The sequence below is a fragment of the Bos taurus genome, chromosome 11 (genome assembly GCF_002263795.3).
Source record: "Bos taurus isolate L1 Dominette 01449 registration number 42190680 breed Hereford chromosome 11, ARS-UCD2.0, whole genome shotgun sequence".
NCBI lineage: Eukaryota > Metazoa > Chordata > Mammalia > Artiodactyla > Bovidae > Bos > Bos taurus.
Window position 1 is genome coordinate 14,988,277 of NC_037338.1, and position 25,994 is coordinate 15,014,270.

General features: G+C 37.4%; 1 protein-coding gene across 9 annotated transcripts in view; it reads left to right on the top strand.

Annotated features, from left to right (window-relative positions):
* The window catches only part of BIRC6 (baculoviral IAP repeat containing 6), a 213,632-nt gene that overhangs the window by 27,136 nt on the left and 160,502 nt on the right, over nucleotides 1-25,994 (top strand). For all 9 annotated transcript variants that reach the window (XR_003037059.2, XM_024998841.2, XM_024998843.2 and 6 more), the window contains 8 exon segments: nucleotides 6-187; nucleotides 2,167-2,304; nucleotides 11,462-11,655; nucleotides 15,097-15,208; nucleotides 17,109-17,191; nucleotides 18,790-19,012; nucleotides 19,095-19,255; nucleotides 24,170-24,228. Coding sequence is in view for 8 of the 9 variants with exons in the window: in XM_024998841.2 (XP_024854609.1) it covers nucleotides 6-187; nucleotides 2,167-2,304; nucleotides 11,462-11,655; nucleotides 15,097-15,208; nucleotides 17,109-17,191; nucleotides 18,790-19,012; nucleotides 19,095-19,255; nucleotides 24,170-24,228 (1,152 nt within the window). In the remaining variant the exon portion in view is untranslated.

Sequence of the window (25,994 nt, forward strand, 5' to 3'; positions counted from 1 at the left end):
AACAGCTAAACCAGGTGGACAGGTGAAATGTCAGTATATTTCTGCCGTGGATAAAGTTATTTTTGTGGATGATTATGCAGTAGGGTGTAGGAAGGACCTTAATGGAATCTTGTTGTTAGACACTGCTCTGCAAACTCCAGTTTCAAAGCAAGATGATGTGGTTCAGCTTGAATTACCTGTCACAGAGGTAAGTTGAAATAAGTATGCTTTTCTACTTAATGTAGTTTCAGACTTACTAGTCATTAAATGAAATTAGATTGTCCTTTGAGGATATTATCTACGTACCCCTATAAAAATAAGGAATTGTGAATTGTACAGGTTAAACCACTTTAACAGAAACCCCAAAATACAATGGCTTAAACAAGATAGTTTTTTTCTAGTAACAGTACAAGGAAAGTATAGGGACAACTTTGCTTACTGCAACATTTAGCTTCCGTCTCTTGAGTCCAAGACTGCTGCTTCCAAGTCTTATTACTTCCCAGGTTTAGGGAAAGGGAGGGCAAAAGGCCAGGGAGCACACTGGCATTGCCTGCCTTTCCTTTCCTCCTTTCCCTTTTACCTCCCTCCCTCCATCCTTTCCTTCTCTCTGTACTCCCTTCTTCATTTTTCTTAATTCTCTTTTACGAACTGTTTCACGTGTGCCCTTTTTGTATTCAGTTAATTCATTGGCCAGAATGTAGTCATATGGCCACATTAAGCTGAGGTGGTTTTTTTCTTTAATATTAAAAAAGAAGAAATAAATATTAATGGACGACCAGTAATCTTGGCTATGTAACATGTTTCTTAACAATTCCAGATTAAAATTTCAACATACATATTTTTGTGTTACATATTTATTACTTAATTTATAAGTGTGTCCTAACTTAAATCTTTTTGTGTATGTTGATGTTCATATCATGTTTAAAACTATATTTTTTAGATTTATCAGACTTTAAATCATCTTAAAAATATAAGCGATTATAATGTTGTATTCTCCCCAAAAGTGAGATATTATTTCTGTCTTTATCCCAATTTGTTGATTATTAACTGTTTTGTGTTTGATGGATTGATATAATTAGTTGATAAAATCAATATAGCTTATTTCCCATTTTTAAGACATGCAAAGTGTTACTGTGTGGGTCAGTGTCATATCACAGTCATCTAGTATGTTAATATGGAAAGCATTTGCTGAAGTTCTGAGCTCTGAAAACAGAGTAGCCATCTTTTTGTCATAAGAATATCTCGATCTGGGGGCATGTTAAAATCTTTGGACAGAAAATTAATTATAATTAGTTCTACTTGTTTTGAATGTTTTTTCCCCTCCTACTTAAAGGAAATTAGACCTGGTAATATCTTAATAAAGCTGCTATCTTCTATACATTGTAGTGTACAATGAAAGATGGTATCAAACCATTGGGTTTTAAAAGGAACTACAGAATTACAATAAAATAGTTGAACATTTGTATAAAATGGACCCTGAAGTCAATATTTAGCTAGATATTTAGCCAACTTCTGCCACCTCTCCCACCTTGCCAGTTCCTGATGTCTGTTGCTGGTTTTCTTTCTTTTTACACAAATAATTATAGTTGTCTTGTTCATGTAATACTGTTCGTAGTTCTTCTACCACCCCAGGTACCCTTTCCTGCATCACGTTGGTCTCTCACTGTCTTACCTAAAGTGTGCAGTCCTGGGTTTGGTTGGATTAGTGTGGATGTGTTCTTTTCCATATATTGACCATATATTTCTGTTACTGTAGTTCATACTGAATACGTGGGTAACAATGCAAAGGGCTTTTTAAAAATTACCTGATGATTTAATGAGTGACCGCTCTTACGGTTTTACATAGTAAAGCTCACTGAGGGACTTTACATTTGTCTTTAAATTTTTCTCTGTTTTATTTTTGTTTATAGTTTCAGCTTGTCCAGTTTTTTCTTTCTGGCTTTGTTTTATAAAAACTTCCATGTATGGAGACTTTACTGTGTGGTACTATGCTGAGTACATTGCTTTATCTCATTTAATTTTGTTAACAGCCTTGCAAATCATTATTTGGTTAGCTAAGTTGGTTTAAAAAAAGTAGAAGTAGTAAATTTTCATATAGTACCTTTCAGAATTAAAATATATGTGTAAGAATCCAAATTAAACATTTTTGGTATGATTAATCTTTTGTGATCATCTTTTTTTATTTAGGCACAACAGCTCCTATCAGCATGTTTAGAAAAGGTAGATGTTTCTAGTACGGAGGGTTATGATTTGTTCATCACACAGCTCAAAGATGGTTTGAAAAATACATCTCATGAGACTGCAGCAAACCACAAAGTTGCTAAGGTAAGAAGTTAAAAAAAAAATTACTTTGTTTAGGGTTATAACAGAAAGAACATTTCCATACTTTTGCCTTTCTCTGTTCTCCCTTCACTGATGACTAGAGTGGGAGATAGTGCTTTGAATTAAATCCTTGGCTATATTTCATTAATTGTTCTGCATTTTTCTTTTAAGATTTGTAAAAAAATTATAAATGTAATACATATACAATTTTTATATTGAAGCATATAAAGTAGAAGCTGTTTTCTAAAAAAATTTTGCCTTTGTAAGTATCTTTTTTCTCAAGTCTAGCTGAAATTATACTAAAATACTGTGATGTACTGTTTGGACTGCTTAGTCTGTTTGGACTGCTGTAATGGAATACCACCGGCTGAGTGGTATTTCTTTTGGTGAAGTCCTTCTTTCTGGGATATACCAGGTACCTTCTCACTGTGTCCTTATATAGTGAAAAAGGCAAGGGATCTCTCTGGAGCCTCTTTTATAAAAGAGGGCTGCACCCTCATGACCTAAGTACCTTCCTTCCAAAAGCCCTACCTGCTAATAGACTCCCCTTTTGGGTTAGAATTTCGGCAGATGAATTTTGCAGGGATACAAGCATTGAGATTATAGTGTATACCTTGCTTTTTTTCATTGAAGAATGTATATTAAGGATCTTTTCATATCAGTGCTCATATATCATCTGCATTCTTCCTAATATTTATATTGAAGTATATTGTATAAATTCACCATGATTTTATGAATCTTAATTCCATTAGTGGAATGTTTTATTTAGTAAAAACAGAAACCATGTTGTGCATTTCAACAGAGAGAAGTTATTGTGAGAAATTGACTTAATATGTGTATGAGAACCAGAAAAGTGAAAACAAAACCCTGAGGTAACACAGATGGTAACTGTGGGGAGCAGCACTCATTTTGGTCTGAAGGAACAGGATGTTCAGGTTTTAGAACCTAGATCCTTAAAAACTTAAGAGAAGAGCCTCCGTGGATCTGGGACTTCAAACTCCTGAGGTGGAGTTGTTATCCAGTAGGTACCTCAGGAGCTTGGAGATTGGAACCTGCTGAACTGAGACTCAGATTTCTGAAGAGAGGTGCTACTCGGCTGATGTTAGTGCCTCTGAGGGAGATATATGAGACTGGTCCTCGGAGTGCTAAGAAAACAGAACAAAAAAACTTCTGAAGATCAGAGGAGTCAACAGCTGCCACCAGATCCTTTGCTAACATGATGTTGACAGCAATGACAAGTAATTTAGCAAGAAGCAAGTCTTTTTTCCCCTATCATGCTTTCCAATTTCCATCCTGTGTTCCTTTGTCAGAACTTGACAGTCAGGAAACTGGTTGGTAAACAAGAAATAATAGTTTATAGTATCCCAGCCCCAACATGACTGAGAAGAGAGGAAAGGGTAGGTTTGGACCTGAGAGACAGTAGCTTAATAACTGGCACAGTCTGCTCCTTTGGCTACTCATCATCTCCATACATACCATCTACACATGTTTGAACTTTCATGCAACAAAAATGTTATGCTTTTACTTAATAAGAGGCTCTGATCCTAAAAAGAAAATGAAGATTTGTCTCACCCTGTCCCCAGAACAGGCAGACACAAAGTTTCAAAAGATACTTTATCCATCTGTAGGTGATACTAGCTACTCTTAAAATTTATAGTTTCAAGTGTTTAGGTAACAGAGCTGTGCTACCTAATCACTAAACCTAAATTAAACCCATCTAAACCTAAACACTAAATTAACTGCAACAAAAAATTCTTCTGTAAAATAATGACTTACCTCTCTGTGTCTTTATCTGTCTAAATCTTCATCCATCTATCATTTATGTAATGAGAAGAAAATACATATAGTTAGCATATCTCTCAGTTCTATACTTGTGTATAGTATAAAGATGATATTCTTGATATTTACAGTCTCCTCCTAGCTGTTCCATAGTCCCTTTGTCCTTAGCCAGCAGTGTTGAGGTCAGGTGTCTTTATACTGTCAAGTGACCCAAGTCTTCACTCTTGCGGGGTTCAGATCCTTTGTAGTGCTCTGCTCAGTTGTAATTGTCCTTTCACTCTTGTATATTGGATGTGGAAGAGTTTAGAGGCACCCTGGAGAATCTCTTGGATTGTAATTAAATTCTCCAACTTGGTTTGAATGGCAAACCACTTCAGTATTCTTGCCTTGAGAACCCCATGAACAGTATGAAAAGGCAAAATGATAGGATACTGAAAGAGGAACTCCCCAGGTCAGTAGGTGCCCAATATGCTACTGGAGATCAGTGGAGAAATAACTCCAGAAAGAATGAAGGGATGGAGCCAAAGCAAAAAGAATACCCAGCTGTGGATGTGACTGGTGATAGAAGCAAGGTCCGATGCTGTAAAGAGCAATATGGCATAGGAACCTGGAATGTCAGGTCCATGAATCAAGGCAAATTGGAAGTGGTCAAACAAAGGATGGCAAGAGTGAATGTCGACATTCTAGGAATCAGTGAACTGAAATGGACTGGAATGGGTGAATTTAACTCAGATGATCATTAATCTACTACATTATATCTTCTGAATCCCTCAGAAGAAATGGAGTAGCCATCATGGTCAACAGAAGAGTCCGAAATGCAGTACTTGGATGCAATCTCAAACACGACAGAATGATCTCTGTTCGTTTCCAAGGCAAACCATTCAATATCACAGTAATCCAAGTCTATGCCCCAACAAGTAACGCTGAAGAAGCTGAAGTTGAACGGTTCTATGAAGACCTACAAGACCTTTTAGAACTAACACCCAAAGAAGATGTCCTTTTTATTACAGGGGACTGGAATGCAAAAGTAGGACGTCAAGAAACACCTGGAGTAACAGGCAAATTTGGCCTTGGGATACGGAATGAAGCAGGGCAAAGACTAATAAGAGTTTTGCCAAGAAAATGCACTGGTCATAGCAAACACCCTCTTGCAACAACACAAGAGAAGACTCTACACATGGACATTACCAGATGGTCAAACCGAAATCCGATTGATTATATTCTTTGGAGCCAAAGATGGAGAAGCTCTATACAGTCAGCAAAAACAAGACTGGGAGCTGACTGTCGCTCAGATCATGAACTCCTTATTACCAAATTCAGACTTAAGTTGAAGAAAGTAGGGAAAACCACTAGACCATTCCGGTATGACCTAAATCAAATCCCTTATGATTATACAGTGGAAGTGAGAAATAGATATAAGGGCCTAGATCTGATAGACAGAGTGCCTGATGAACTATGGACGAAGGTTTGTGACATTGTACAGGAGACAGGGATCAAGACTATTCCCATGGAAAAGAAATGCAAAACAGCAAATGGCTGTTGAGGAGGCCTTACAAATAGCTGTGAAAAGAAGAGAAGCGAAGAGCAAAGGAGAAAAGGAAAGATATAAGCATCTGAATGCAGAGTTCCAAAGAATAGCAAGAAGAGATAAGAAAGCCTTCCTCAGCGATCAATGCAAAGAAATAGAGGAAAACAACAGAATGGGAAAGACTAGAGATCTCGTCAAGAAAATTAGAGATACAAAGGGAACATTTCATGCAAAGATGGGCTCAATAAAGGATAGAAATGGTATGGACCTAACAGAAGCAGAAGATATTAAGAAATGGTGGCAAGAATACACAGAAGAACTGTACAAAAAAGATCTTCACGACCCAGATAATCACGATGATGTGATCACTGACCTAGAGCCAGACATCCTGGAATGTGGAGTCAAGTGGGCTTTAGAAAGCATCACTAGGAACAAAGCTAGTGGAGGTGATGGAATTCCAGTTGAGCTCTTTCAAATCCTGAAAGATGATGCTGTTAAAGTGCTGCACTCAATATACCAGCAAATTTGGAAAACTCAGCAGTGGCCACAGGACTGGAAAAGGTCAGTTTTCATTCCAATCCCAAAGAAAGGCAATGCCAAAGAATGCTCAAACTACTGCACAGTTGAACTCGTCTCACACGCTAATAAAGTAATGCTCAAAATTCTCCAAGCCAGGCTTCAGCAATATGTGAACCGTGAACTTCCAAATGTTTAAGCTGGTTTTAGAAAAGTCAGAGGAACCAGAGATCAAATTGCCAACATCTGCTGGATCGTGGAAAAAGCAAGAGAGTTCCAGAAATACATCTATTTCTGCTTTATTGACTACACCAAAGCTTTTGACTGTGTGGATCACAATAAACTGTGGCAAATTCTGAAAGAGATGGGAATACCAGACCACCTGACCTGCCTCTTGAGAAATCTGTATGCAGGTCAGGAAGCAAGAGTTAGAACTGGACATGGAACAACAGATTGGTTCCAAATAGGAAAAGGAGTACGTCAAGGCTGTATATTGTCACCCTGTTTTTTTAACTTCTATGCAGAGTACATCATGAGCAATGCTGGACTGGAAGAAACACAAGCTGGAATCAAGATTGCCGGGAGAAATATCAGTAACCTCAGATATGCAGATGACACCACCCTGATGGCAGAAAGTGAAGAGGAACTAAAAAGCCTCTTGATGAAAGTGAAGTGGAGAGTGAAAAAGTTGGCTTAAAGCTCGACATTCAGAAAATGAAGATCATGGCATCCAGTCCCATCACTTCATGGGAAATAGACGGGGAAACAGTGGAAACAATATCAGCCTTTATTTTTTTGGGCTCCAAAATCACTGCAGATGGTGACTGCAGCCATGAAATTAAAAGACGCTTACTCCTTGGAAGGAAAGTTATGACCAACCTAGATAGCATATTCAAAAGCAGAGACATTACTTTGCCAACAAAGGTTCGTCTAGTCAAGACTATGGTTTTTCCTGTGGTCATGTATGGATGTGAGAGTTGGACTGTGAAGAAGGCTGAGTGCCGAAGAATTTATGCTTTTGAACTGTGGTGTTGGAGAAGACTCTTGAGAGTCCCTTGGACTGCAAGGAGATCCACCCAGTCCATTCTGAAGGAGATCAGCCCTGGGATTTCTTTGGAAGGAATGATGCTAAAGCTGAAACTCCAGTACTTTGGCCACCTCATGCGAAGAGTTGACTCACTGGAAAAGACTCTGATGCGGGGAGGTATTGGGGGCAGGAGGAGAAGGGGACGACAGAGGATGAGATGGCTGGATGGCATCACTGACTTGATGGACATGAGTCTGAGTGAACTCCGGGAGTTGGTGATGGACAGGGAGGCCTGGCATGCTGCGATTCATGGGATCGCAAAGAGTTAGACATGACTGAGCGACTGAACTGAACTACTTCTTTTGTTTTCCATCAATCCAGTTTCCCTTGTCAGTTTTAATCATATTAACCAGTAGATTTACCACCCACTTTGTCTGATGATTCAGTGACATGTTGTTGTGCAGTGTGATTTTTTTTTTTAAGGTATACAGTATAATGATTTAATGTATATTGTTGTTCAGTTGCTAAGTCGTGTCTGATTGACTCTTTGAGACCTCATGGACTTCAGCACAGCAGGCTCCCCTGTCCCTCCACTATTTCCCGGATTTTGCTCCAACTGATGTCCATTGAGTCGGTGATGCCATCCAACCATCTCATCCTGTCACCCCCTTCTCCTTTTGCCTTTAGTCTTGCCTAGCATAAGTGGAGAAGGCAATGGCACCCCACTCCAGTACTCTTGCCTGGGAAATCCCATGGATGGAGGAGCCTGGTAGGCTGCAGTCCATGGGGTCGCTAAGAGTCAGACACGACTGAGCGACTTCACTTTTACTTTTCACTTTCCTGCATTGGAGAAGGAAATGGCAACCCACTCCAGTGTTCTTGCCTGGAGAATCCCAGGAACAGGGGAGCCTGGTGGGCTGCCGTCTATGGGGTTGCACAGAGTCGGACACGACTGAAGTGACTTAGTAGCAGCAGCAGCATCAGGGTCTTTTCCAATGAATTGGCTCTTTGCATCAGGTGGCCAAAGTATTGGAGCTTCAGTTTCAGCATCAATCCTGCCAATGAACATTCTGGGTTAATTTCCTTTAGAATTGACTGGTTTGATCTCAATTACAAGAGGAACCCAAAATTGCTGGATAGCAGTGTTAACACCTAATTCAGTGCAACCATTGTTGTGCCCTTGGTGGAACATTCCTTCCTTGTCACAAGACCTCTAGAGCCTAAGGCTTAAAAAGAAAAAAAGCTGTAAATGGATTATTAAGTATAATAGCAACCCTGATGGGAGAAGCTATATTATGTGTTTTTTGTTGATTGAAAGCATATGCATAATCCTGTAACGTTAGAACTCCAGACTTTTACGCATCTCTCCCAATTAGTACTGTAAATGAGTCTTTGGAAGGGCCCACACTTTTTTGTCAGGTCATCTTCTGTAAGACACCACAGTAAGACAGTTCAGTTTCATGGGGCAAGAGCCCACTGTTGCCCCTACCTCTTCCCCTACCTCCCCACTCCAAGCCCCTCCCCCCACCTTTGAAGTGCGTTCTTACTGAGAAGCAAAAAGCAAAGTTGTATAGAATACTTTGTAGTGGTTTAATATTATGGCAGAAGCATTGTGGGCAGAACAGATAAATGTACAGTCAGAACATATATCTACAGTAAAGACAAATTGCTGTCCAATCCATAATGGAAGAAATCTAATATAATCAACCTGCAATCAGGTAATTGGCTGTTTTTTCTGGAAAACGGTATCCCATTGGTGGCTTAACTTTGGTATCTGCTATTGGCAGGCCTGCAGTTAGCCTGCTTAGTCTTGGTGAGAGCAAGTTCATGTTGGATCTGTGCATACCCTCTGTCTCTGTTACCATGGCATTTTGCATATAGATTCATTGAGCAAGCACTGGAGTTGATATGGCAAAAGAGTGAGTGACATTCATAAACTGTGGTATAATTTATCCATTTTCTCTGTAATGGATGCCTTTTGATAAGCATTCACATATTTCACAAATATTTTCATACTGTGTTTATTTGGAGAGGTCTGTCCATAGACCTTTACCCTTGACTTCCTTGTTAACAGTCTTCCAATCCTCGTCTTTCCAGATGTCTGAACATCCAGCCAAAACGTTAGCCACTGTCCATTATTCAGTGAGGAACTTTACTTCTGGTCACCTCTCAATCCAGACAAAGAGAACAGTCCAATGTATTGGTTGAAGTTCTGCCCACTGAAAAGATTTGCCTTCATCCCTGTCCTGATTGGGACTGTGGTGCTGCAGCCATCCACTTTGGTACGGCACTTTCATAATGTGAGAACCATCTGTATGTCAGATCTAAAGATTTTTTTCCTCAATTATCCCATCATAGGGAGTTCCTTGTGAAGCCATCAGTGTGGAATGAGAAAGGAGCTGTTGTCAGAATAGGTATTGTAGAAATCTCAGCTCCTTGATTATTCAGCTGGTTTAAAATTGAATTGCCTTTTGGACTTTCTCAAGATTGGTTTCTTATAAACCACTTAATGAATACTAGCCCTCATGCCCAGTAATACAGTTTGGTTTATCAGATAACACCTAGTTTGTGATGGACAGCTCTGATTGCATGCACATTTGTCCCATGGGTAGACACATTTTTATGAGAACTAACTACTAAGAGGCCAGGAGCTGTTTCTCTAGAGGAGAAGAATTGTTTACAGGAGAGAGCATGGTTTTGTCTTAGCATCCTGCTACATTATTGTCCCAGAGAATCTCTACAGCATCTTTACTTGGAGCAGATATTTCTAGTATCGTTAAGTGTGCTCACAAGATACACATGGTAGAGCATCTTGTGATTCAGCCTGGGTGTGCTGAGGAACCTCTTATTCTGTGCCTTATGTATCATTTGATAATTGAGTTACAGCAACATTCTGAAATATGCTGAACACTGGATCCAAAATCTACTTAGGCCCATTGAGCATTGTGCCTCCTTTTCATTGTTGTAGCAACTTTTCTTTCATCTTGGGGGAAACATCCTGACACGCCTAGCCTACTGGACCTCTAGAAACTTCACAGAGATTTTAGGACCCTGAGTTTTTCTGGGGATATTGATTCTCTCTGGCTTGCATGTGTCTTACTAAGGCATTTAAGGTCCTTGCTCCTTTCCTCTCATCTGGACCAGTTACTGTGATGTTACTAATACAATAGACCAAGGTGCTGATCTGCAGGATGTTGGGTTGATGAGGATCTCTGCAGAGTAGATTTTGGTAAAGAGCATGAGTCCTAGGGTAAGACTGTGCAGATTTGTTGTTTCTGCCAGGTAAAAGCAGCTTACTTTTGGATGGTCCTTAAAATTAGTGTAGACAAAAAGGTATTTGACAGAATTGTAACTGCCTACCAAATATCAAGGGATTTGTTAATTTGCTTCAGTAAAAATACCTCATCTGAAATATCAGCTGCAGTTGAAGTCCACCTGATTTTACAATCCATGGTCATTCTTCAAGATCCATTTACGTTTTACATGGGCTTGTGGGTCAGTTAACTGGAGTTGAGGTAGTTTGATTACCCCTCTGTCAGGTCTGTTAATGTGACATTAATCTCATAAGTTTCCTCAGAATGTGGTATTGCTGTAGTTTAGTAGCTTTGTAGGAAAGAAATGAAAGTTCTAGGGGCTCCTGCGTGACCTTTCTTCCTTTAGTAGTCCAAGAGGATCAGAGGAACAGTGTAGGAGTTTTTCTAGTTTCCTGTTCTTTCTCTTCCAGTTATACATTTGGGAGTTAGAGAGAGAGCTACAAGATAGATCTGGGGATCCACAGAGCTCACTGAGACAGCTTTGGGCCAAAATACCAGTAGTCACTTCACCATGATAAGTCTCCACTTTGATTAATGGACCACAGTGATGTTTTAGGTCAGTTCAGGGTTCCTCTCTTGTAGTGCCTGGAATATCACACAGCATTTCCGTTCCCTAGTGCACAGTGACTATAGTGAATGTCCTCAGGTGCCTTTGAGGAAGGCTTGGGGTATGATTTACAGTGGAGAGTGGGGCATCATTGTGGGATCCTTTCTCAAGGGGATTTGGCCTCCCTTCCAACCGGAAGGCTCTGAATCTGTGAACAGATTATGTCTAGAAACAAAGTAAGAGTTCTCTCATCTGGGTCTAAACATTCTTTTTCAGGATGGTTAATTTCATTTTTTATGTAATTGCAGGTTCTTACTTTGAATTATAAGTTAATGGAGTAAACTGACTTGAGACTATAAATAGTTATTTATCTTATAGTGTATAAATCAGGATTTTGGTAGAAACTGTTGAGTATGTTTTCTTCTGCTTACACTCCTGTTTTCTTCCAGTGGGCCACAGTTACATTTCATCTTCCTCATCATGTGTTGAAGTCCATTGCCAGTGCCATTGTGAATGAACTTAAGAAAATCAATCAAAATGTTGCTGCCTTACCTGTGGCTTCCTCAGTGATGGACAGATTGTCTTACCTCTTACCTAGTGCGCGTCCAGAACTTGGGGTGGGGCCAGGCCGTTCTGTGGACAGGTATGAACTTGCTTATAAAGAGATGTGACAGTAACATTGAATTGATTAGTGTTTTGATTAACAGAATAACTGTAAATTTGATTATGATTTTAAATATTTTTGAAAATCACTCAGATTTTTATTTTGATCAAAAAACTGAAATGAAGTAAACTACTCCTTGAATTGCTATTGTTAAACAGTTTCTTTTGGTGCCTGGAAAGTGTTTAAGAGGATTATGAAGCTATATTTTTTTAAATTCTAGGTTTGTAATTGCTTAGTAAATATTTGAGTCGTTAATATTATAATTCAATATGTAATATGTATTATATATATAATTCAATATATAAGAATTATTTTGCCTTGATGAATTTTGTGACCTTTGGCATAAATTTTGGTAAATTAAAACACGGTCCCAGAATTTGAATATAAGAGCCATATATTATTTCCTCCTTAAAAAATGGACAGAGTTAAGTGATGTCCCTGGTGGCCTAGGGGCTATGACTCCGAGCTCCCCCTGCAAGGGGCCTAGGTTCAGTCCCTTTTGTGGAGGAACTAGACCTCACAAGCCACAACTGAGAGTTCGCTTGCCGCAGCTACAGACCCTGCCTGCTGCAACGAAGACCCAGCGCAGCCAAATAGATGAATATTCTTAAAGAGTGGGCAGAGCTAAAAAAGCACTAAGGGCAATTTTGTGGGCTTTTTGTCTGTTTTGTTTTTCTAGGGCAGTTTTGAATAAAGGTTTTTATGCTGCCTGCCCTGGATTTAAAGTGTTTAAAAAAGTCATACCTCGGTCATTATTTTCTTCAATAGAGATTTCTTGGGAGTTCTGCTTTATAGAAAACTAAAAGTCATTAGTGCATTCATTGAAAAATTTAAGTGATTTTTATTTGAGATAATATTTATCAGTACTGAAGTTTAGAAACATTTTGCTGAGTTACTACGTTTAGCGATTTTGTTAAGTTCACATTTGCCTTCCCATGTAGCATTTTAATGGCAACCCACTCCAGTGTTCTTGCCTGGAGAATCCCAGGGACGGGGAAGCCTGGACTGAAGTGACTTAGCGGTAGCAGTAGCATTTTACATTTTCACTTTTTCATTGAATGTGAATTTATCTGCTCATGTTGTTTTCTGAAGTACATTTATAAAGAGTATGTGCCGACGTAACAAAAATATTAGTGAATGAGTTAACCTTTAACTTCCGTTATCTTAAATATAGGTCTTTTTTTTTTTTAATTGGCTGTTCCACATGGCTTGTGGGATACTAGTTCTCCAACCAGGGATTGAATCCAGGCTCTCACCAGCTAAACTCTGGAGTTCCAGCCACTGGACCACCAGGGAATTCCCATATTCTCTTATATTAGTTTGCAATGTTTTTTAGTTTATCCTTTTGTAAACCAAAACTGCTTAATCAGTTGCCCTTTTTTTGTTAAGTGGCTTCTTTTGTTATATAAGTAACTTCTATTGGTTGTTAACATTTGGGAAGTATTTTTATATTCCATAGTAACCCTGCTTTCTAACTTTTGGGCGAAATGTGGAGACTGCCCTTTTTAATCTTAACTGTCACATGATATGTCTTTGGCTATCATTAAAATATTCTTTGCAGTATGTCTGGAGAAGAGGAAAAAAGGAAGGATATGTACTTAGAATCAGTGTTTCTTGTCTGAGAGCCCTGCCTATCTTTAGATTATAATTTTAGAGCTATTTTCTTTGCAATCAGTAGGAGACTTTCTAAAGAAATCAGTGTAAGCTGTGGTGAATGGTTTGTTTTAGAAAATGCATTCATTAGATGGGATTTTCAGTGTTTCTGGAGGTGTTAAAATGTCTCAAAGTACTAATTTTGATGTAGTCTGTGGTTTTTATTTCATTAAATACGATTCTAGGAACGCTTATGAAAACCTTGAACTCTGAGGTCTGTTGGAGGTTTGAGTAAGGGTCTGCTGCTGCTGCTGCTGCTGCTGCTGCTGCTGCTAAGTCTCTTCAGTTGTGTCCGACTCTGTGTGACTCCATAGACAGTAGCCCACCAGGCTCCCCATCCCTGGGATTCTTCAGGCAAGAACACTGGAGTGGGTTGCCATTTCCTTCTCCAATGCATGAAAGTGAAAAGTGAAAGTGAAGATGCTCAGTCGTGTCCGACTCTTTTCGACCCCATGAACTGCAGCCTACCAGGCTCCTCTGCCCATGTGATTTTCCAGGCAAGAGTACTGGAGTGGGGTGCCATCACCTTCTCTGGAGTAAGGATCTACACCAATACCAGAATATCTTTATAAAACAGACTATCAAAATTAGAAAAAGTCCACACAGCTTCAAATAAGAAAGGACCAGTATGTAAAGTTCCTTTTCCTAACACAGAAGAGAAACTGATTCAATAAAAGAAAGTGGTAAAATTCATCACTATGAGACCAGAAAAATACTTTTCTTTAAATTCTTCCCTTAAATTAGTACATAGTTTCCTGTAATACTGCTAATGAGATTTAGGTTTAACTCATAGTTGTGTCCTGATTTGGAAAAAAAAAATAATTGCTTGATAAGGCTACAGACATCTTCATGTTTTCAGAACAGAAAATCTGTCCACTTTTTCTAATTTTGATAGTCTGTTTTAAAAAGATATTCTGGTATTGTTGTTGCAGGTTCAGTCTCAGTGAGCTAATTATGTTAATGAAAACATATGAAGATTTCCTTTTTTTTATAATCCCCTGAAAAGTATAGATTTCCTGGAAAAGGATTTCTCTGGAGAAAGAACATAAAAATTGCTTTCTACCTAAAAAAAACTTAAACTAGAATATACTTTTTCAATATGATTGGGGTAAAACTACTGTTCCTTTGGCTGTGGTTTTATCCATTTATGCAAAACTTGTCACTTGATAAAAGCATAGGGTTCTGTGCCTCTACATTTTCAGATTCTCTGCTCTTTGATCGCTATTATGCAACATTGGTTAATTTAGTCTACCCATGGAATTATCTGTTGTAGCCGTCTTATCCGGAGAAGGCAATGGCACCCCACTCCAGTACTCTTGCCTGGAAAATCCCATGGGCAGAGGAGCCTGGTAGGCTGCAGTTCATGGGGTCGAAAAGAGTCGGACACGACTGAGCATCTTCACTTTCACTTTTCACTTTCATGCACTGGAGAAGGAAATGGCAACCCACTCCAGTGTTCTTGCCTGGAGAATCCCAGGGACGGGGAAGCCTGGTGGGCTGCCTTCTATGGGGTCGCACAGAGTCGGACACGACTGAAGCGACTTAGCAGCAGCAGCAGCAGCCATCTTATCATGTTTCTTTTTCCCTATTCTGTTCATGGGAAATTCCTAAAACTTATTTCAAATTTATAAAACAAATTTGAGCTTTGTCATTAAACATTCCCAGTTCTTGTTGATAATCTGGTAAGCTTTTTTCTTCAGTGGTGAATAACAGTGTCACTGTAATTTGGTGCCTAACTTTGGTTACATAAAGTATGTTTACTTTTAGATCATTGATGTATAGTGAAGCTAACAGACGGGAGACGTTTACCTCATGGCCTCATGTAGGGTACAGATGGGCACAGCCAGATCCCATGGCTCAAGCTGGATTTTATCATCAGGTAAATAAGGCTGTCGAAAAATGTTTTTCAATGTGAATTTGTAGCCTTTAGTAAGACTGTCAACGTTTAATACTTTTTCAGACGTATGTATTATTTTATGTACACGGCTCCGTGCTTGTGTGTCTGTAATGTGAGTTTTGTTCTTATACCTTTCTTTGATCATAATACTAACTGACTATTTCCTATATCACATACTGTGTATGAAAGGTGAAAAGGTTAAAAAAAGAATAATTGAGTTAATGCCTTATAACTATTTTCTTGCAGATTATATATTAATATAATATTTAATCTGTTTTTATATATAATCATCAGCAGACAGGCAGTATTCTCCAGATTTGTGTCTCGAGAAGTGTTCTCTCTAGGTGTGTGTTTTTCAGTTTTGACTTACGCATTCGTGACAGAGGAGTATATATGTTAAGATAGTGCGATAAAAGCAGTACATGGGAGTACTCTTGAAATTTTAATTTTACCGGAATACGGATCACCCACATGTCAGACAGCTGTGGAAGCGGCCTCGCAGGTAGTGCAGTGTGCCTTGAGTACGTATGTATTAAAGAATTGATTAAGAAATGTAGAAAGGGAAATAATTAGGGGAAAGAGTCATAATTTTATGTAGGAAAGAAGGTGTACAGTGTAAGGATGAGTGTGAGAAAAAGACATGAGAATGGGACGTTATAGAAAACTTCACGGAGCCAGTTAAGTAAAAGAGCAAGTTAAGAAAAATGAGTTTAGATTGGCATAATAAACCAATTAAAGGAAACCTCAACTGAGTAATGTTGACTGGCTCACCAGTGTTTTTCCATTGCTAAAGAAACTAAGAAATTAATAATTACATGTCAGTTTACATAAGACATGCTTATTTAATTTTGGAACTAAATTAAACTTTGGATACATGAAGTTATTGTCATAAAGAATATTAAGAATAATTATTCCTTCATTATCTTAAAGGGTTCTTGGAGTATCTTAAACTAATATTATATCAGAAAACCAAGATATTTGAAGATTTGATTCAAAGTCCATCAGATTTCCAGTTAAAGATAGATTTGTTTGGAGACTGGCTAGTATTAGAATTATTGAAATTATTTCCCTAAATTAAGGATTGAATAAGGACTATTTTTCCTAATAATTTATCTTCTTCCTTATTTTTTGGTATTGTTTCATATAACAGCCTCTGTTAAGTGACACCTTGATATTTTTTCCATTTAGCTGTTTTTCATTGTATTCCATTTTTTTCAAAGAGATCAAATCATAGGTTTTCTAGAATCTTCTTCCTGTATTCGGGGCTGATTAGTCTCAGTCTTCTAAAAAATATATTTACACTTTAGATATAGTAAACACTAAGTAGAGTAAGTACTCAAAAATATTAATTTTAGTTTTCAAAGGTATATTTTAGTTCAGGTTTTGATTTTATATATATTTATGTGTGTGTGTGTGTGTGTGTGTGTGTGATTTTGTCCTGTCTTACTTAATGTTACATGAATTATGTTCACTTTATTTTTTATTAAACATAAAAATTATGTTTACACTTGCTTATGTAGTAGCATAGAATTCAGTTTTTCAAAATAAACCTGTTAGACTATTTCCTCTTGTGTACTTAACTATGTTTAAAATACTTTAGCAATACAATTACAAGATGCTGGACCAGAGATTGAGGCTGTGTGTCTGCATATTTGATTCAGTGGTCGTTTGCTGATGAAACACAATTTTTCAAACAAAGCTGCAAATATATAAACATTTGGGGATTAAAAATATGTTGTTGAAGCCTAATATTAGTAGTATAGGCTAATTTTCTTTTCCTCAATATGGAATTTTACCTAAAATTATGAACTTATTTAGAAGACTTTTTATTAAGCTATTTTAGTATTGATGAGCCTTTTCTGTTTTCCCTACACACTTGCAGCCTGCCTCATCTGGAGATGACAGAGCCATGTGCTTCACTTGCAGTGTATGTCTCGTTTGCTGGGAACCTACTGATGAACCTTGGTGAGTCTTGATTTTTCTGAACTTAATAGGCTAAGTGCTTCTATATTTTATGTTTCTGATCTGTATATTAATACTCTTGCCATTTGTCATCTCTATTTTTGCCTCTGTTCTAAGAGAATGAGGTAATGCTGTCTGTGCTCTGTCATATCACTTGGCATACAGGATCTCTAAGGTCTTTGATTTCCCAAGGTCTGTACATATTAGAAGTGCCAAAGAATGGAAGTATACTATGACTGAAAACTAGAAGGCTATGACAAAATAAATTTTAAAAGCATGATTAAATTCAGCAGTTCAGCCTGTTCTTTAGTGGGGAGCTCATCAATAGGGAGTCTATAGAAGGAGGGCCTTATGATTTACATTTCTAATTTTAAAGTAATTCTGGGGAGTCTGTTCTGGTGTATAAAATTTGAGAACTTGGTTAAACATTAGAGAATCATGTATTGGAACCTCACTTTTACGTAACTACCCTGAGGCCCTACTAATAGAAATAATAATAATAGCAAACATTTGTATAATGCGTTTTATCAGGTACCATCTTATGCACAACACGAATGGTCACTGTAGTGAAAAACTGGGAAATCTTACACGCCTTTTGGGAGGGGACTAGAGAAATAAAATATATTCATATAATTGACTGATCCAACAGTTAAAGGGATAAACAGTTCTCTATTAATCATCATCAGTGCATTATTGTATCAAGAAAGTGTTATAGAATGAACTGTATAATAAGCTGTTTATTTAAAGAAAACTCTGTTTATTTTGTATGTATATATATGGGTATAAGTTTATAAAAATATTTTAGGAGTATAATAGTGGCTATCTGGAGGTGGGATCGGAGATTACTGGGGTTGGATATTATGCCCTGACGTGTGTCTTTTGCTATATTTTAGATAGTCAAATGTCACTTATTAAAATAAAATTTTAATTAAAAAGTTAAAACTCAGATGAAATTAGAAAGAGGAAAAATACTCTAAGGTTTAGTTGTGACGAGATCCATTTTAAATGTCATGTGCCTGGAGATGCCATGTAAAAGCATTTATGTAAGACACCTTGTTGTACTACAAATTGTCCAGGATTTACATATGGACGTAGGTAAGTTGTAGGTGCAGTGTTGTTAAAGTGAGTGGTTAATATGTTAGTGATCTTAGTAAAATGGAAAGTTTTGGTATTTGAGTCTTTAATTAAAGAATGTTGTTGTTGTTCAGTTGCTGTCATGTCTGTCTGACTCTTTGTGACCCCGTGAACTTTAGTACACTAAGCTTCTGTGTCCTGCACTATTTCCCTGAGGTTGCTCAAATACATGTTAATTGAGTCGGTGATGCTATCTAACCGTCTTATCATCTGCTACCCCCTTCTTTTGCCTTCAGTCTTTCCCAGCATCAAGGTCTTTTCCAGTGAGTGGTTGGCTCTTTGTATCAGGTGGGGCCGGAGTATTGGAGCTTAAGCTTCATCAACAGTCCTTCCAGTGAATATTCAGGGTTAAATTAATTGTTTTTTTTTTTTTTTTTAAGAAAAAATATCATAGAGTTCTCTTTTAGTGTTACAGACTCAACAGCTTAGTTGCTTAGTAAATTTTCCCTTTTTTAATTTGTGTGAAGGTCTGAACACGAGAGACATTCCCCAAACTGCCCGTTTGTGAAAGGTGAGCATACACAGAATGTACCGTTGTCGGTCACTCTTGCAACAAGTCCTGCACAGTTTCCTTGCACGGATGGAACTGACCGAATATCTTGCTTTGGGTCCGGGAGCTGCCCTCACTTTTTAGCTGCTGCAACAAAACGAGGAAAGATCTGTATATGGGATGTTTCCAAACTTATGAAGGTATGTTTTAATTTTGAAGGAACAAATCAGTAACTGAAAAAAAAATCAGTTGTAAATTTAGGCTTTTCATTTATTTGTTTAGGTGCACTTAAAGTTTGAAATTAATGCGTATGATCCAGCAATTGTACAACAGCTTATTCTGTCGGGAGAACCAAGCTCGGCAGTTGAATCCAGGAGACCAACTTTGGCATGGCTGGAAGACTCCTCTAGTTGCTCAGATATACCAAAGTTGGAAGGAGATAGGTGTGTAAATTTGTTTTAATAATATTTATGGAAATTAAGTGTTTTCTCTTCCTAAATTGTATATTCTCTTAATTCTAATGAAAGAGACAGAAGGCATTTGATCAAGAGATTAGAGAGTCACTGTTTGGTTAGAAATCCAAAAGAACAGTATAATTCCTGAAATAAATTTTCATTCACCAACACCATAGTCTGTAAAACATATTTTATTTTCTGTCTCAATCCATACCAATGGAATAATCACTCCATTGAAATATAAATTCTAAATAATGAAATCCTTGGATTAGACTTGTAACTTCACCTTCTACTAATTCTTTTCATAGAGCCGTTGAATCATTTGGTTCATTTCTCCTTTTTCATTAGCACCTAAAATATAGAAATGGTAATCAATAGTGAAATAACCTGTGGTTAGGCTAGATAATCTAATTTTTATTTAAATGTATTAGTAGTCAGCAATGAGTTGAGGTACAATAATCATTGCCAGTTAAAGATTCTGGTAGGCTTGTGCTGGATTCTCTTCCATTCAGCCTTCCTAGAGTTTCCTGATTTCTGTGGCTGTATTTGATCTGCGCAGGGGAGAGAATCAGGGTGTAATCCCACGTCACCTGGTTGTCTCCCAAGAGGCACTGCACTTGTAACTCTGAACTGGGTTGGATTATAGAGCAACATTTGTGATGGTCCCATGGAGGCAGAATGAAAGGTTCCATAAGCCACTCAGCTGGTCTTCAGCAATAGCAGCTACCACTTTGTAAGATTCTGAAGGCAGTAATGTGAAATGGAGCCTGTGTAACTGTGATCAGATGTCTCGTATGGAGATCTATCATTTCACTTGCAGGGCTTCTTGTGTTACTCATGTGTGATTGGTGTTATACCACAGTGATTTAATCATTTTACCTCACTGTTTGTTTGGTAGTGAAACTTTACTAATGGAGATTTTTTTCATTATTTAATGGAAAATTCACTGCGTATTAAATGTCTAGTCCCTGTTGCTAATAGTATGTGGAAATTATGGGTCTGTAAATGAATGTGGTCTGAGCTCTGGAACAGGCTGAATTAAAGCATCATGGTGTTCTCAGTTATTTCAAGTCCCTGTGAAAGCTTAATGAGAAAGCACTTGGCCCATTGTTGTCTTGAGTTTGACCATATTTGCCAATAGAACTGAAAATGAATCCTGCTTGATCTCTGATTTTCTTAGAAATTAGTGGAAAATTATTCATAGAAGATAATGAACTTGGTATGTCCTGAACACACTGACTTAATTAGAACTTTTGACTCCACAGTTTTGTAATTTGAGGATTAAAATTTGAATCAAGATATACTTTTAAGATTATACAGATACACACACAAACCTTGGTAAAGTGTTTCACATTTTAGGTAAACATATATCCAGTATTTCTGGTGGACAGGTGTTATCTGAGCTAGTGTGTTGGGACTGAGATATAAATCCCTCTGCCTGCTTTTTTAAGAGACTTAAAATCTTTTTGGGTAGAAGGTTACAAAGATTACTCCGGTGGTTGGAGGAAGCTGAAGACGTGGAGCTTCAAGCCCTTTATCCCTGCTTTGTCTCCTCCAGGGTTATCAGGATTCCTGTTGGATTGGTATTGGATATAATGAATCAAACCACTTCTGCCTCTGAGGCACAAGATATAGTATATATATAATAGCATATTTTATTTTAAAATATACTCTGTTTCATTAGCTTGAGAAATAATACATTAACTGAATTAAGTTAAAGCTTAATCAAGAAGTTTAAAGTATTACAGTATAGCTTGCTTAGAAATTGTTTTTTGTCTGTTTCTACTTAGTAGGCAACATCTGTCTTTGTTCTGAATTTATTTAAGGAATATTTCAGATGTGTTTAATTTAATTAATGTATTTTTAATTTATTTGGTTGCATCGAGTCATAGTTGTGGCGTGCAGCCTGTCTAGTTGTGGGTGCATGGGCTTAATTGCCCAGTTCCCTGACAAGGGATTGAGGCGGAGAACCCTGCATTGGAAGGCGGATTCCTAACCACTGGATCACCAGAGAAGTCCCAAGGACACATTTAATTTTAACGAATTAACATTTTGTCTAGATGCCTTATTTGTATGTTATGTTTTTCAAATTGGCAAAAATTTACTGAGTTAACTCTAAAGTTGCTTATATTGTTGTATATCTTAGTTATATACCAAAACTAAGATAAATCTGTACTATTAGCATATATAATCTTAACTAAGCATTTTAAACTTATTCATATATTTTTTGCATGTTTATTACTTTGCAGAAGGTTTTATTTCATGTAAAAGACTTTAGTAAATTTAGTGTCTATTATGTAAGTATAGTTGACTCTTGAACAGCATGAGTTCAGTGTTGAACTGTGTGAGTCCAGTTATTTTTTAAAGTGAATACTACACAAACTATGGTTAGTTGAATCTGTAGATGCAGAACCATGGATGCAAAAGGCCAACAATTTAAGTTATACACAGAATTTCCACTGCAGGGAGGGCTGGTACATCTAACCTGTGTGTTGTTTAACGGTCAGCTATAAATGCATGCTTATTGTAGAAATGTTGGAGAATACATGGAAGTAAACTGAATGGAGTCTCCATTTTCATACCATCAAGTCATGTTAACCTTTAGCTGTGTAGTTTTTTTTTAATCCATGTGATTAAAAGAAATTTATTGATGCATCATTACCTATCATAAGATTCACCCTTTTAAGTGTACAATTCAGTTGTTTTACTCATGAGTTTATCACATGGCAGTATGAGTGTTTTTCTGTAAAATATATTTTTCAAAATACTATTTTAAAAACTTTCACAATAAAGCCTTTTTTTTTTTGGTGGTGTAATTAAGGCAATTATCTGGCAACCCTTTGTAACATTCTTAGTAACTTCAGAACACCTAAATTCTGTCTTTAAAATATACTACTACTAGATTATCTTTTATCTAAGTGTAGATGGGTAATAATTTGACTATTTTTCTTGATGCAGAAATCCTCAAAATCTACTATGTTTTCTTGGTTTGGACTTCTTTATTTTGGGTAAATTCCCAGTCATTAATATTTCCTCTTAAGATTTATTTTTCCAAGCATCTTTATTATTTTTCTGAGACTAGCCATTTAGTATTTGAATAGCTTAAGGCTAACATAGGAGCTTATCTTTTTCACATCCTTTTTTAAAATTTTTAAGTTATAGCACGAAATTGGTTATGCTAATTACTACCAGTTGAAAAAAACACAGAAATTTTGTCAAAAATATCTAAGCAAATATCTCTCTACCCCAGTTTCAGACGTTACTTTAAGCATTTGTAAGGGAGATTGCCAGGTTATATTTCATATAAAATAGCATTATAAATGCCTAGTTCTTTCAGAGGAGAAGGCAATGGCACTCCACTCCAGTACTCTTGCCTGGAAAACCCCATGGACGGAGGAGCCTGGTGGGCTGCAGTCTATGGGGTCGCTAAGAGTCGGACAGGACTGAGCGACTTCACTTTCACTTTTCACTTTCATGCATTGGAGAAGGAAATGGCAACCCACTCCAGTGTTCTTGCCTGTGAATCCAGGGACGGGGGAGCCTGGTGGGCTGCCGTCTGTGGGGTCGCACAGTTGGACACGACTGAAGCGACTTAGCAGCAGCAGCAGTAGCAGTTCTTTCAGATGGATGTGCAGCCTATTGTTTCAAAAAGGGAGAATTACTTTTCCTTCCTGTGAACTGCATCTTTTAATTTTTGTAGTTTATCAAAATTTTAGAACTACTATAAACGTGCTGATTGTTCATTCAGACACAGCCTAATGTTGTGCTGGAGTGCTCTGTAATTATATCTTTTTTTCTTATCTGCTAACAGTGGAGACTGAGAATAAAATGGGGTGCAAAGAGAGAGGCTGGCAATTTCTTGGCTACTTGAATGAAAGCAAAAGAGCAGCTATTGTCTTATTGTCTTGACTCTTAAGTTGTAGTAGTTTTCCTGCGTGTCAGGGATTTCTTAACAGCCCTTCCCAAACAAGCAAAAAATAAATAAATAAAAGCAAGAGCAAAACACAAGTGGGGAATGCGTGTTTCTGTGAAAACACTTCTATACACACATATTTACCCAGCTGTTCTAATTGGTTTTAAGGTATAACTTTCCTGAATTCAGGAGTAGAGTGCTAAGTCACTTCAGTCATGTCTGACTCTGCGACCCTCTGAACTGTAGCGCATAAGGCTCCTCTGTCCATGGGATTCTCCAGGCAAGACTAATGGAGTGGTTTGCCATGCCCAACTCCAGGGGATCTTCCTGACCCAGGGATCACACCTGTGTCACTTCTGTTTTCCGCACTGGCAGGCAGGTTCTTTACCATTAGTGCCACCTGGGAAAGTGAAAGTGAAGTTGCTCAGTCGTGTCCGACTCTTGCTGACCCCATGGACTATAGCCTACCAGGCTCCACAGTCCATGGAATTTTCCAGGCATGAGTACTGGAGTGGGATGCCATTGCCTTCTCCAGGGGATCTTCCCGACCCAGGGATTGAACCCGGGTCTCCTGCATTGCGGGTAGACACTTTACCATCTGAGCTACCAGGGAAGCCCGTACCTAGTAATAGAGTGTTTATTAAAATTTTACTACTGGAAGCTTGTGTTTGATTTTATTAGCTGTTGTTTTGTTTTGTTTCATTTTATTTACCCAAACTATCCCTGTCTACACCTCTTCAGTTGTCAAAATCCTACAGATTCTACTATAAATTTTCAGAGATTACCACGCTTTATTTCAGGCAAGCATTTATTTAATGACTTAAGATGATTCACTGTTAGTGTAATCAGGGTTTCAGTCAACTTATATTACATAAGCTAGTTGTGTGATGCCTAAGTTTTAGACACGAAACAGTGGTTGTAACATTATACTTTGCTTTCTCATGTGTACTTTATTTTGAAATGGAAATTTTTAATTTGTCTTTTTTAAGTGATGATTTACTGGAGGATTCAGACAGTGAAGAGCATTCCAGATCAGATTCTGTGACAGGTATGTAAAAAATGTTAGATAATCTATTTTTATATCTTTGCATTTATATAGTTTCTGCTACTACTGCTAAGTCACTTCAGTCGTGTCCAGCTGTGCAACCCCTTAGACGGCAGCCCACCAGGCTTCCCCGTCCCTGGGATTCTCCAGGCAAGAACACTGGAGTGGGTTGCCATTTCCTTCTCCAATGCATGAAAGTGAAAAGTGAAAGTGAAGTCTCTCAGTCGTGTCTGACTCTTAGCGACCCCACGGACTGCAGCCTACCAGGCTCCTCCGTCCATGGCATTTTCCAGCCAAGAGTACTGGAGTGGGGTGCCATTGCCTTCTCTGATATAGTTTCTATCTAGTTTCTAGGTAGAGCTAAATACCAAATAATTCTATATTTTGAGTACAAAGTCTAAATTTTCATTTATATACAAAGAAAACTCAATTATGTATCAGATTTTGAATTAGTAATGTATATGTAGTTTCATACTAAAAATTTAAATAGTACTTATTTGCGCCAAAGGAATTAAAAATGAATCTTACTAAATCTCTGTTATATAAGTCAGTGACATTAAACTCTTCCCAATATGTTCAGTTTATTTGTATACTGTATTGTGTTGTTAAATAAATATAATGTTTAAATCAATAATAATTATTAGTGATTTCTTATTTCTAAAAGAAAACTTTATGAAATATTAGGGCAAAGGGGTATAAAAGGCTTCATATTAATGTAGTTATAGGCAAGGCATCTCAAAATAGTTTTATTGTATCAGAATTCAAATCCTAACTCTGTCATTTATTATAGTCCGATTGCATTTTCTAGTGTATAAAATAGTGATATTTAAATCTCTTATATCTAATTTGGTAACTAAGATTAAAATTTGTGAAGCAGAGTACTTGGGCAGCAGCCACTATTTTAAAGAAGTGACCATTATGAAATTCTAGCTGTATTCTAATGTCAATGTCATGAAATAAGGACATACATAACTTATGAAATCTCTTTAGAGGAAACTTGGTTTTAGATAGTTTGGTTGTTAAAAGTTATATGTCAAAAGTTAGTATAGTGTAGCAGATGCTCTCAATTCTAATTTGTTGTAAATTTTTTTTTTTAAAGCCACCAAACAAAATACTGCACTGATTTTTAGATTCACCCTCATTTATCTTTTAAGGTAGTTCTTAGAATGAAAAAATTAATAAAAGTAGGAAACTGCCCTGAATAATAACACAAATGTGTAATTAGGTCTGGGAAGAATAATTGATTGCATTTAAAAATGTAGTCTGATGAAGTATGCTCTTTTTCCAGTTTGTTACCCCTTGGCCCAAGAAAGGGCTACTGTTGCAGTTTTAAACATCTGACAAGAATACTCATTCCTTATCTGGAGATCTGGTTAGAGCTTGAACTCTTATGAAATGTCTTTGGTCTTGTCAAGTCACTTAAACTCTCTGGGTTTCGGTTTTTCCTATGTAAAGTGAAATGTTTAAACTAAATGTTCTTTTTTCTGCCCTTAAATTTTTTTATTCTGATCTTTCCTTTGTATGCTGTTGCTTAACTCTTTCCTCTTGGTCTAAGGATCTCAGTAGGTATTTTTGTAATTGTAATTGTTGCATCTTGATCTGTTTCCTTATCCCTTTTTTACCTTTATATTTTTCATCTGCCAGTTTGATCTTTCACACTTCCTTTAGATTCTGTCGTCCTCTTCACTTCCTGGTACCTAGAATATTACTGTATGTTTTTGTTGACTCTTTTCTGTGATACCTCATTTAAGGTTGGGAGTGGTGTCCTT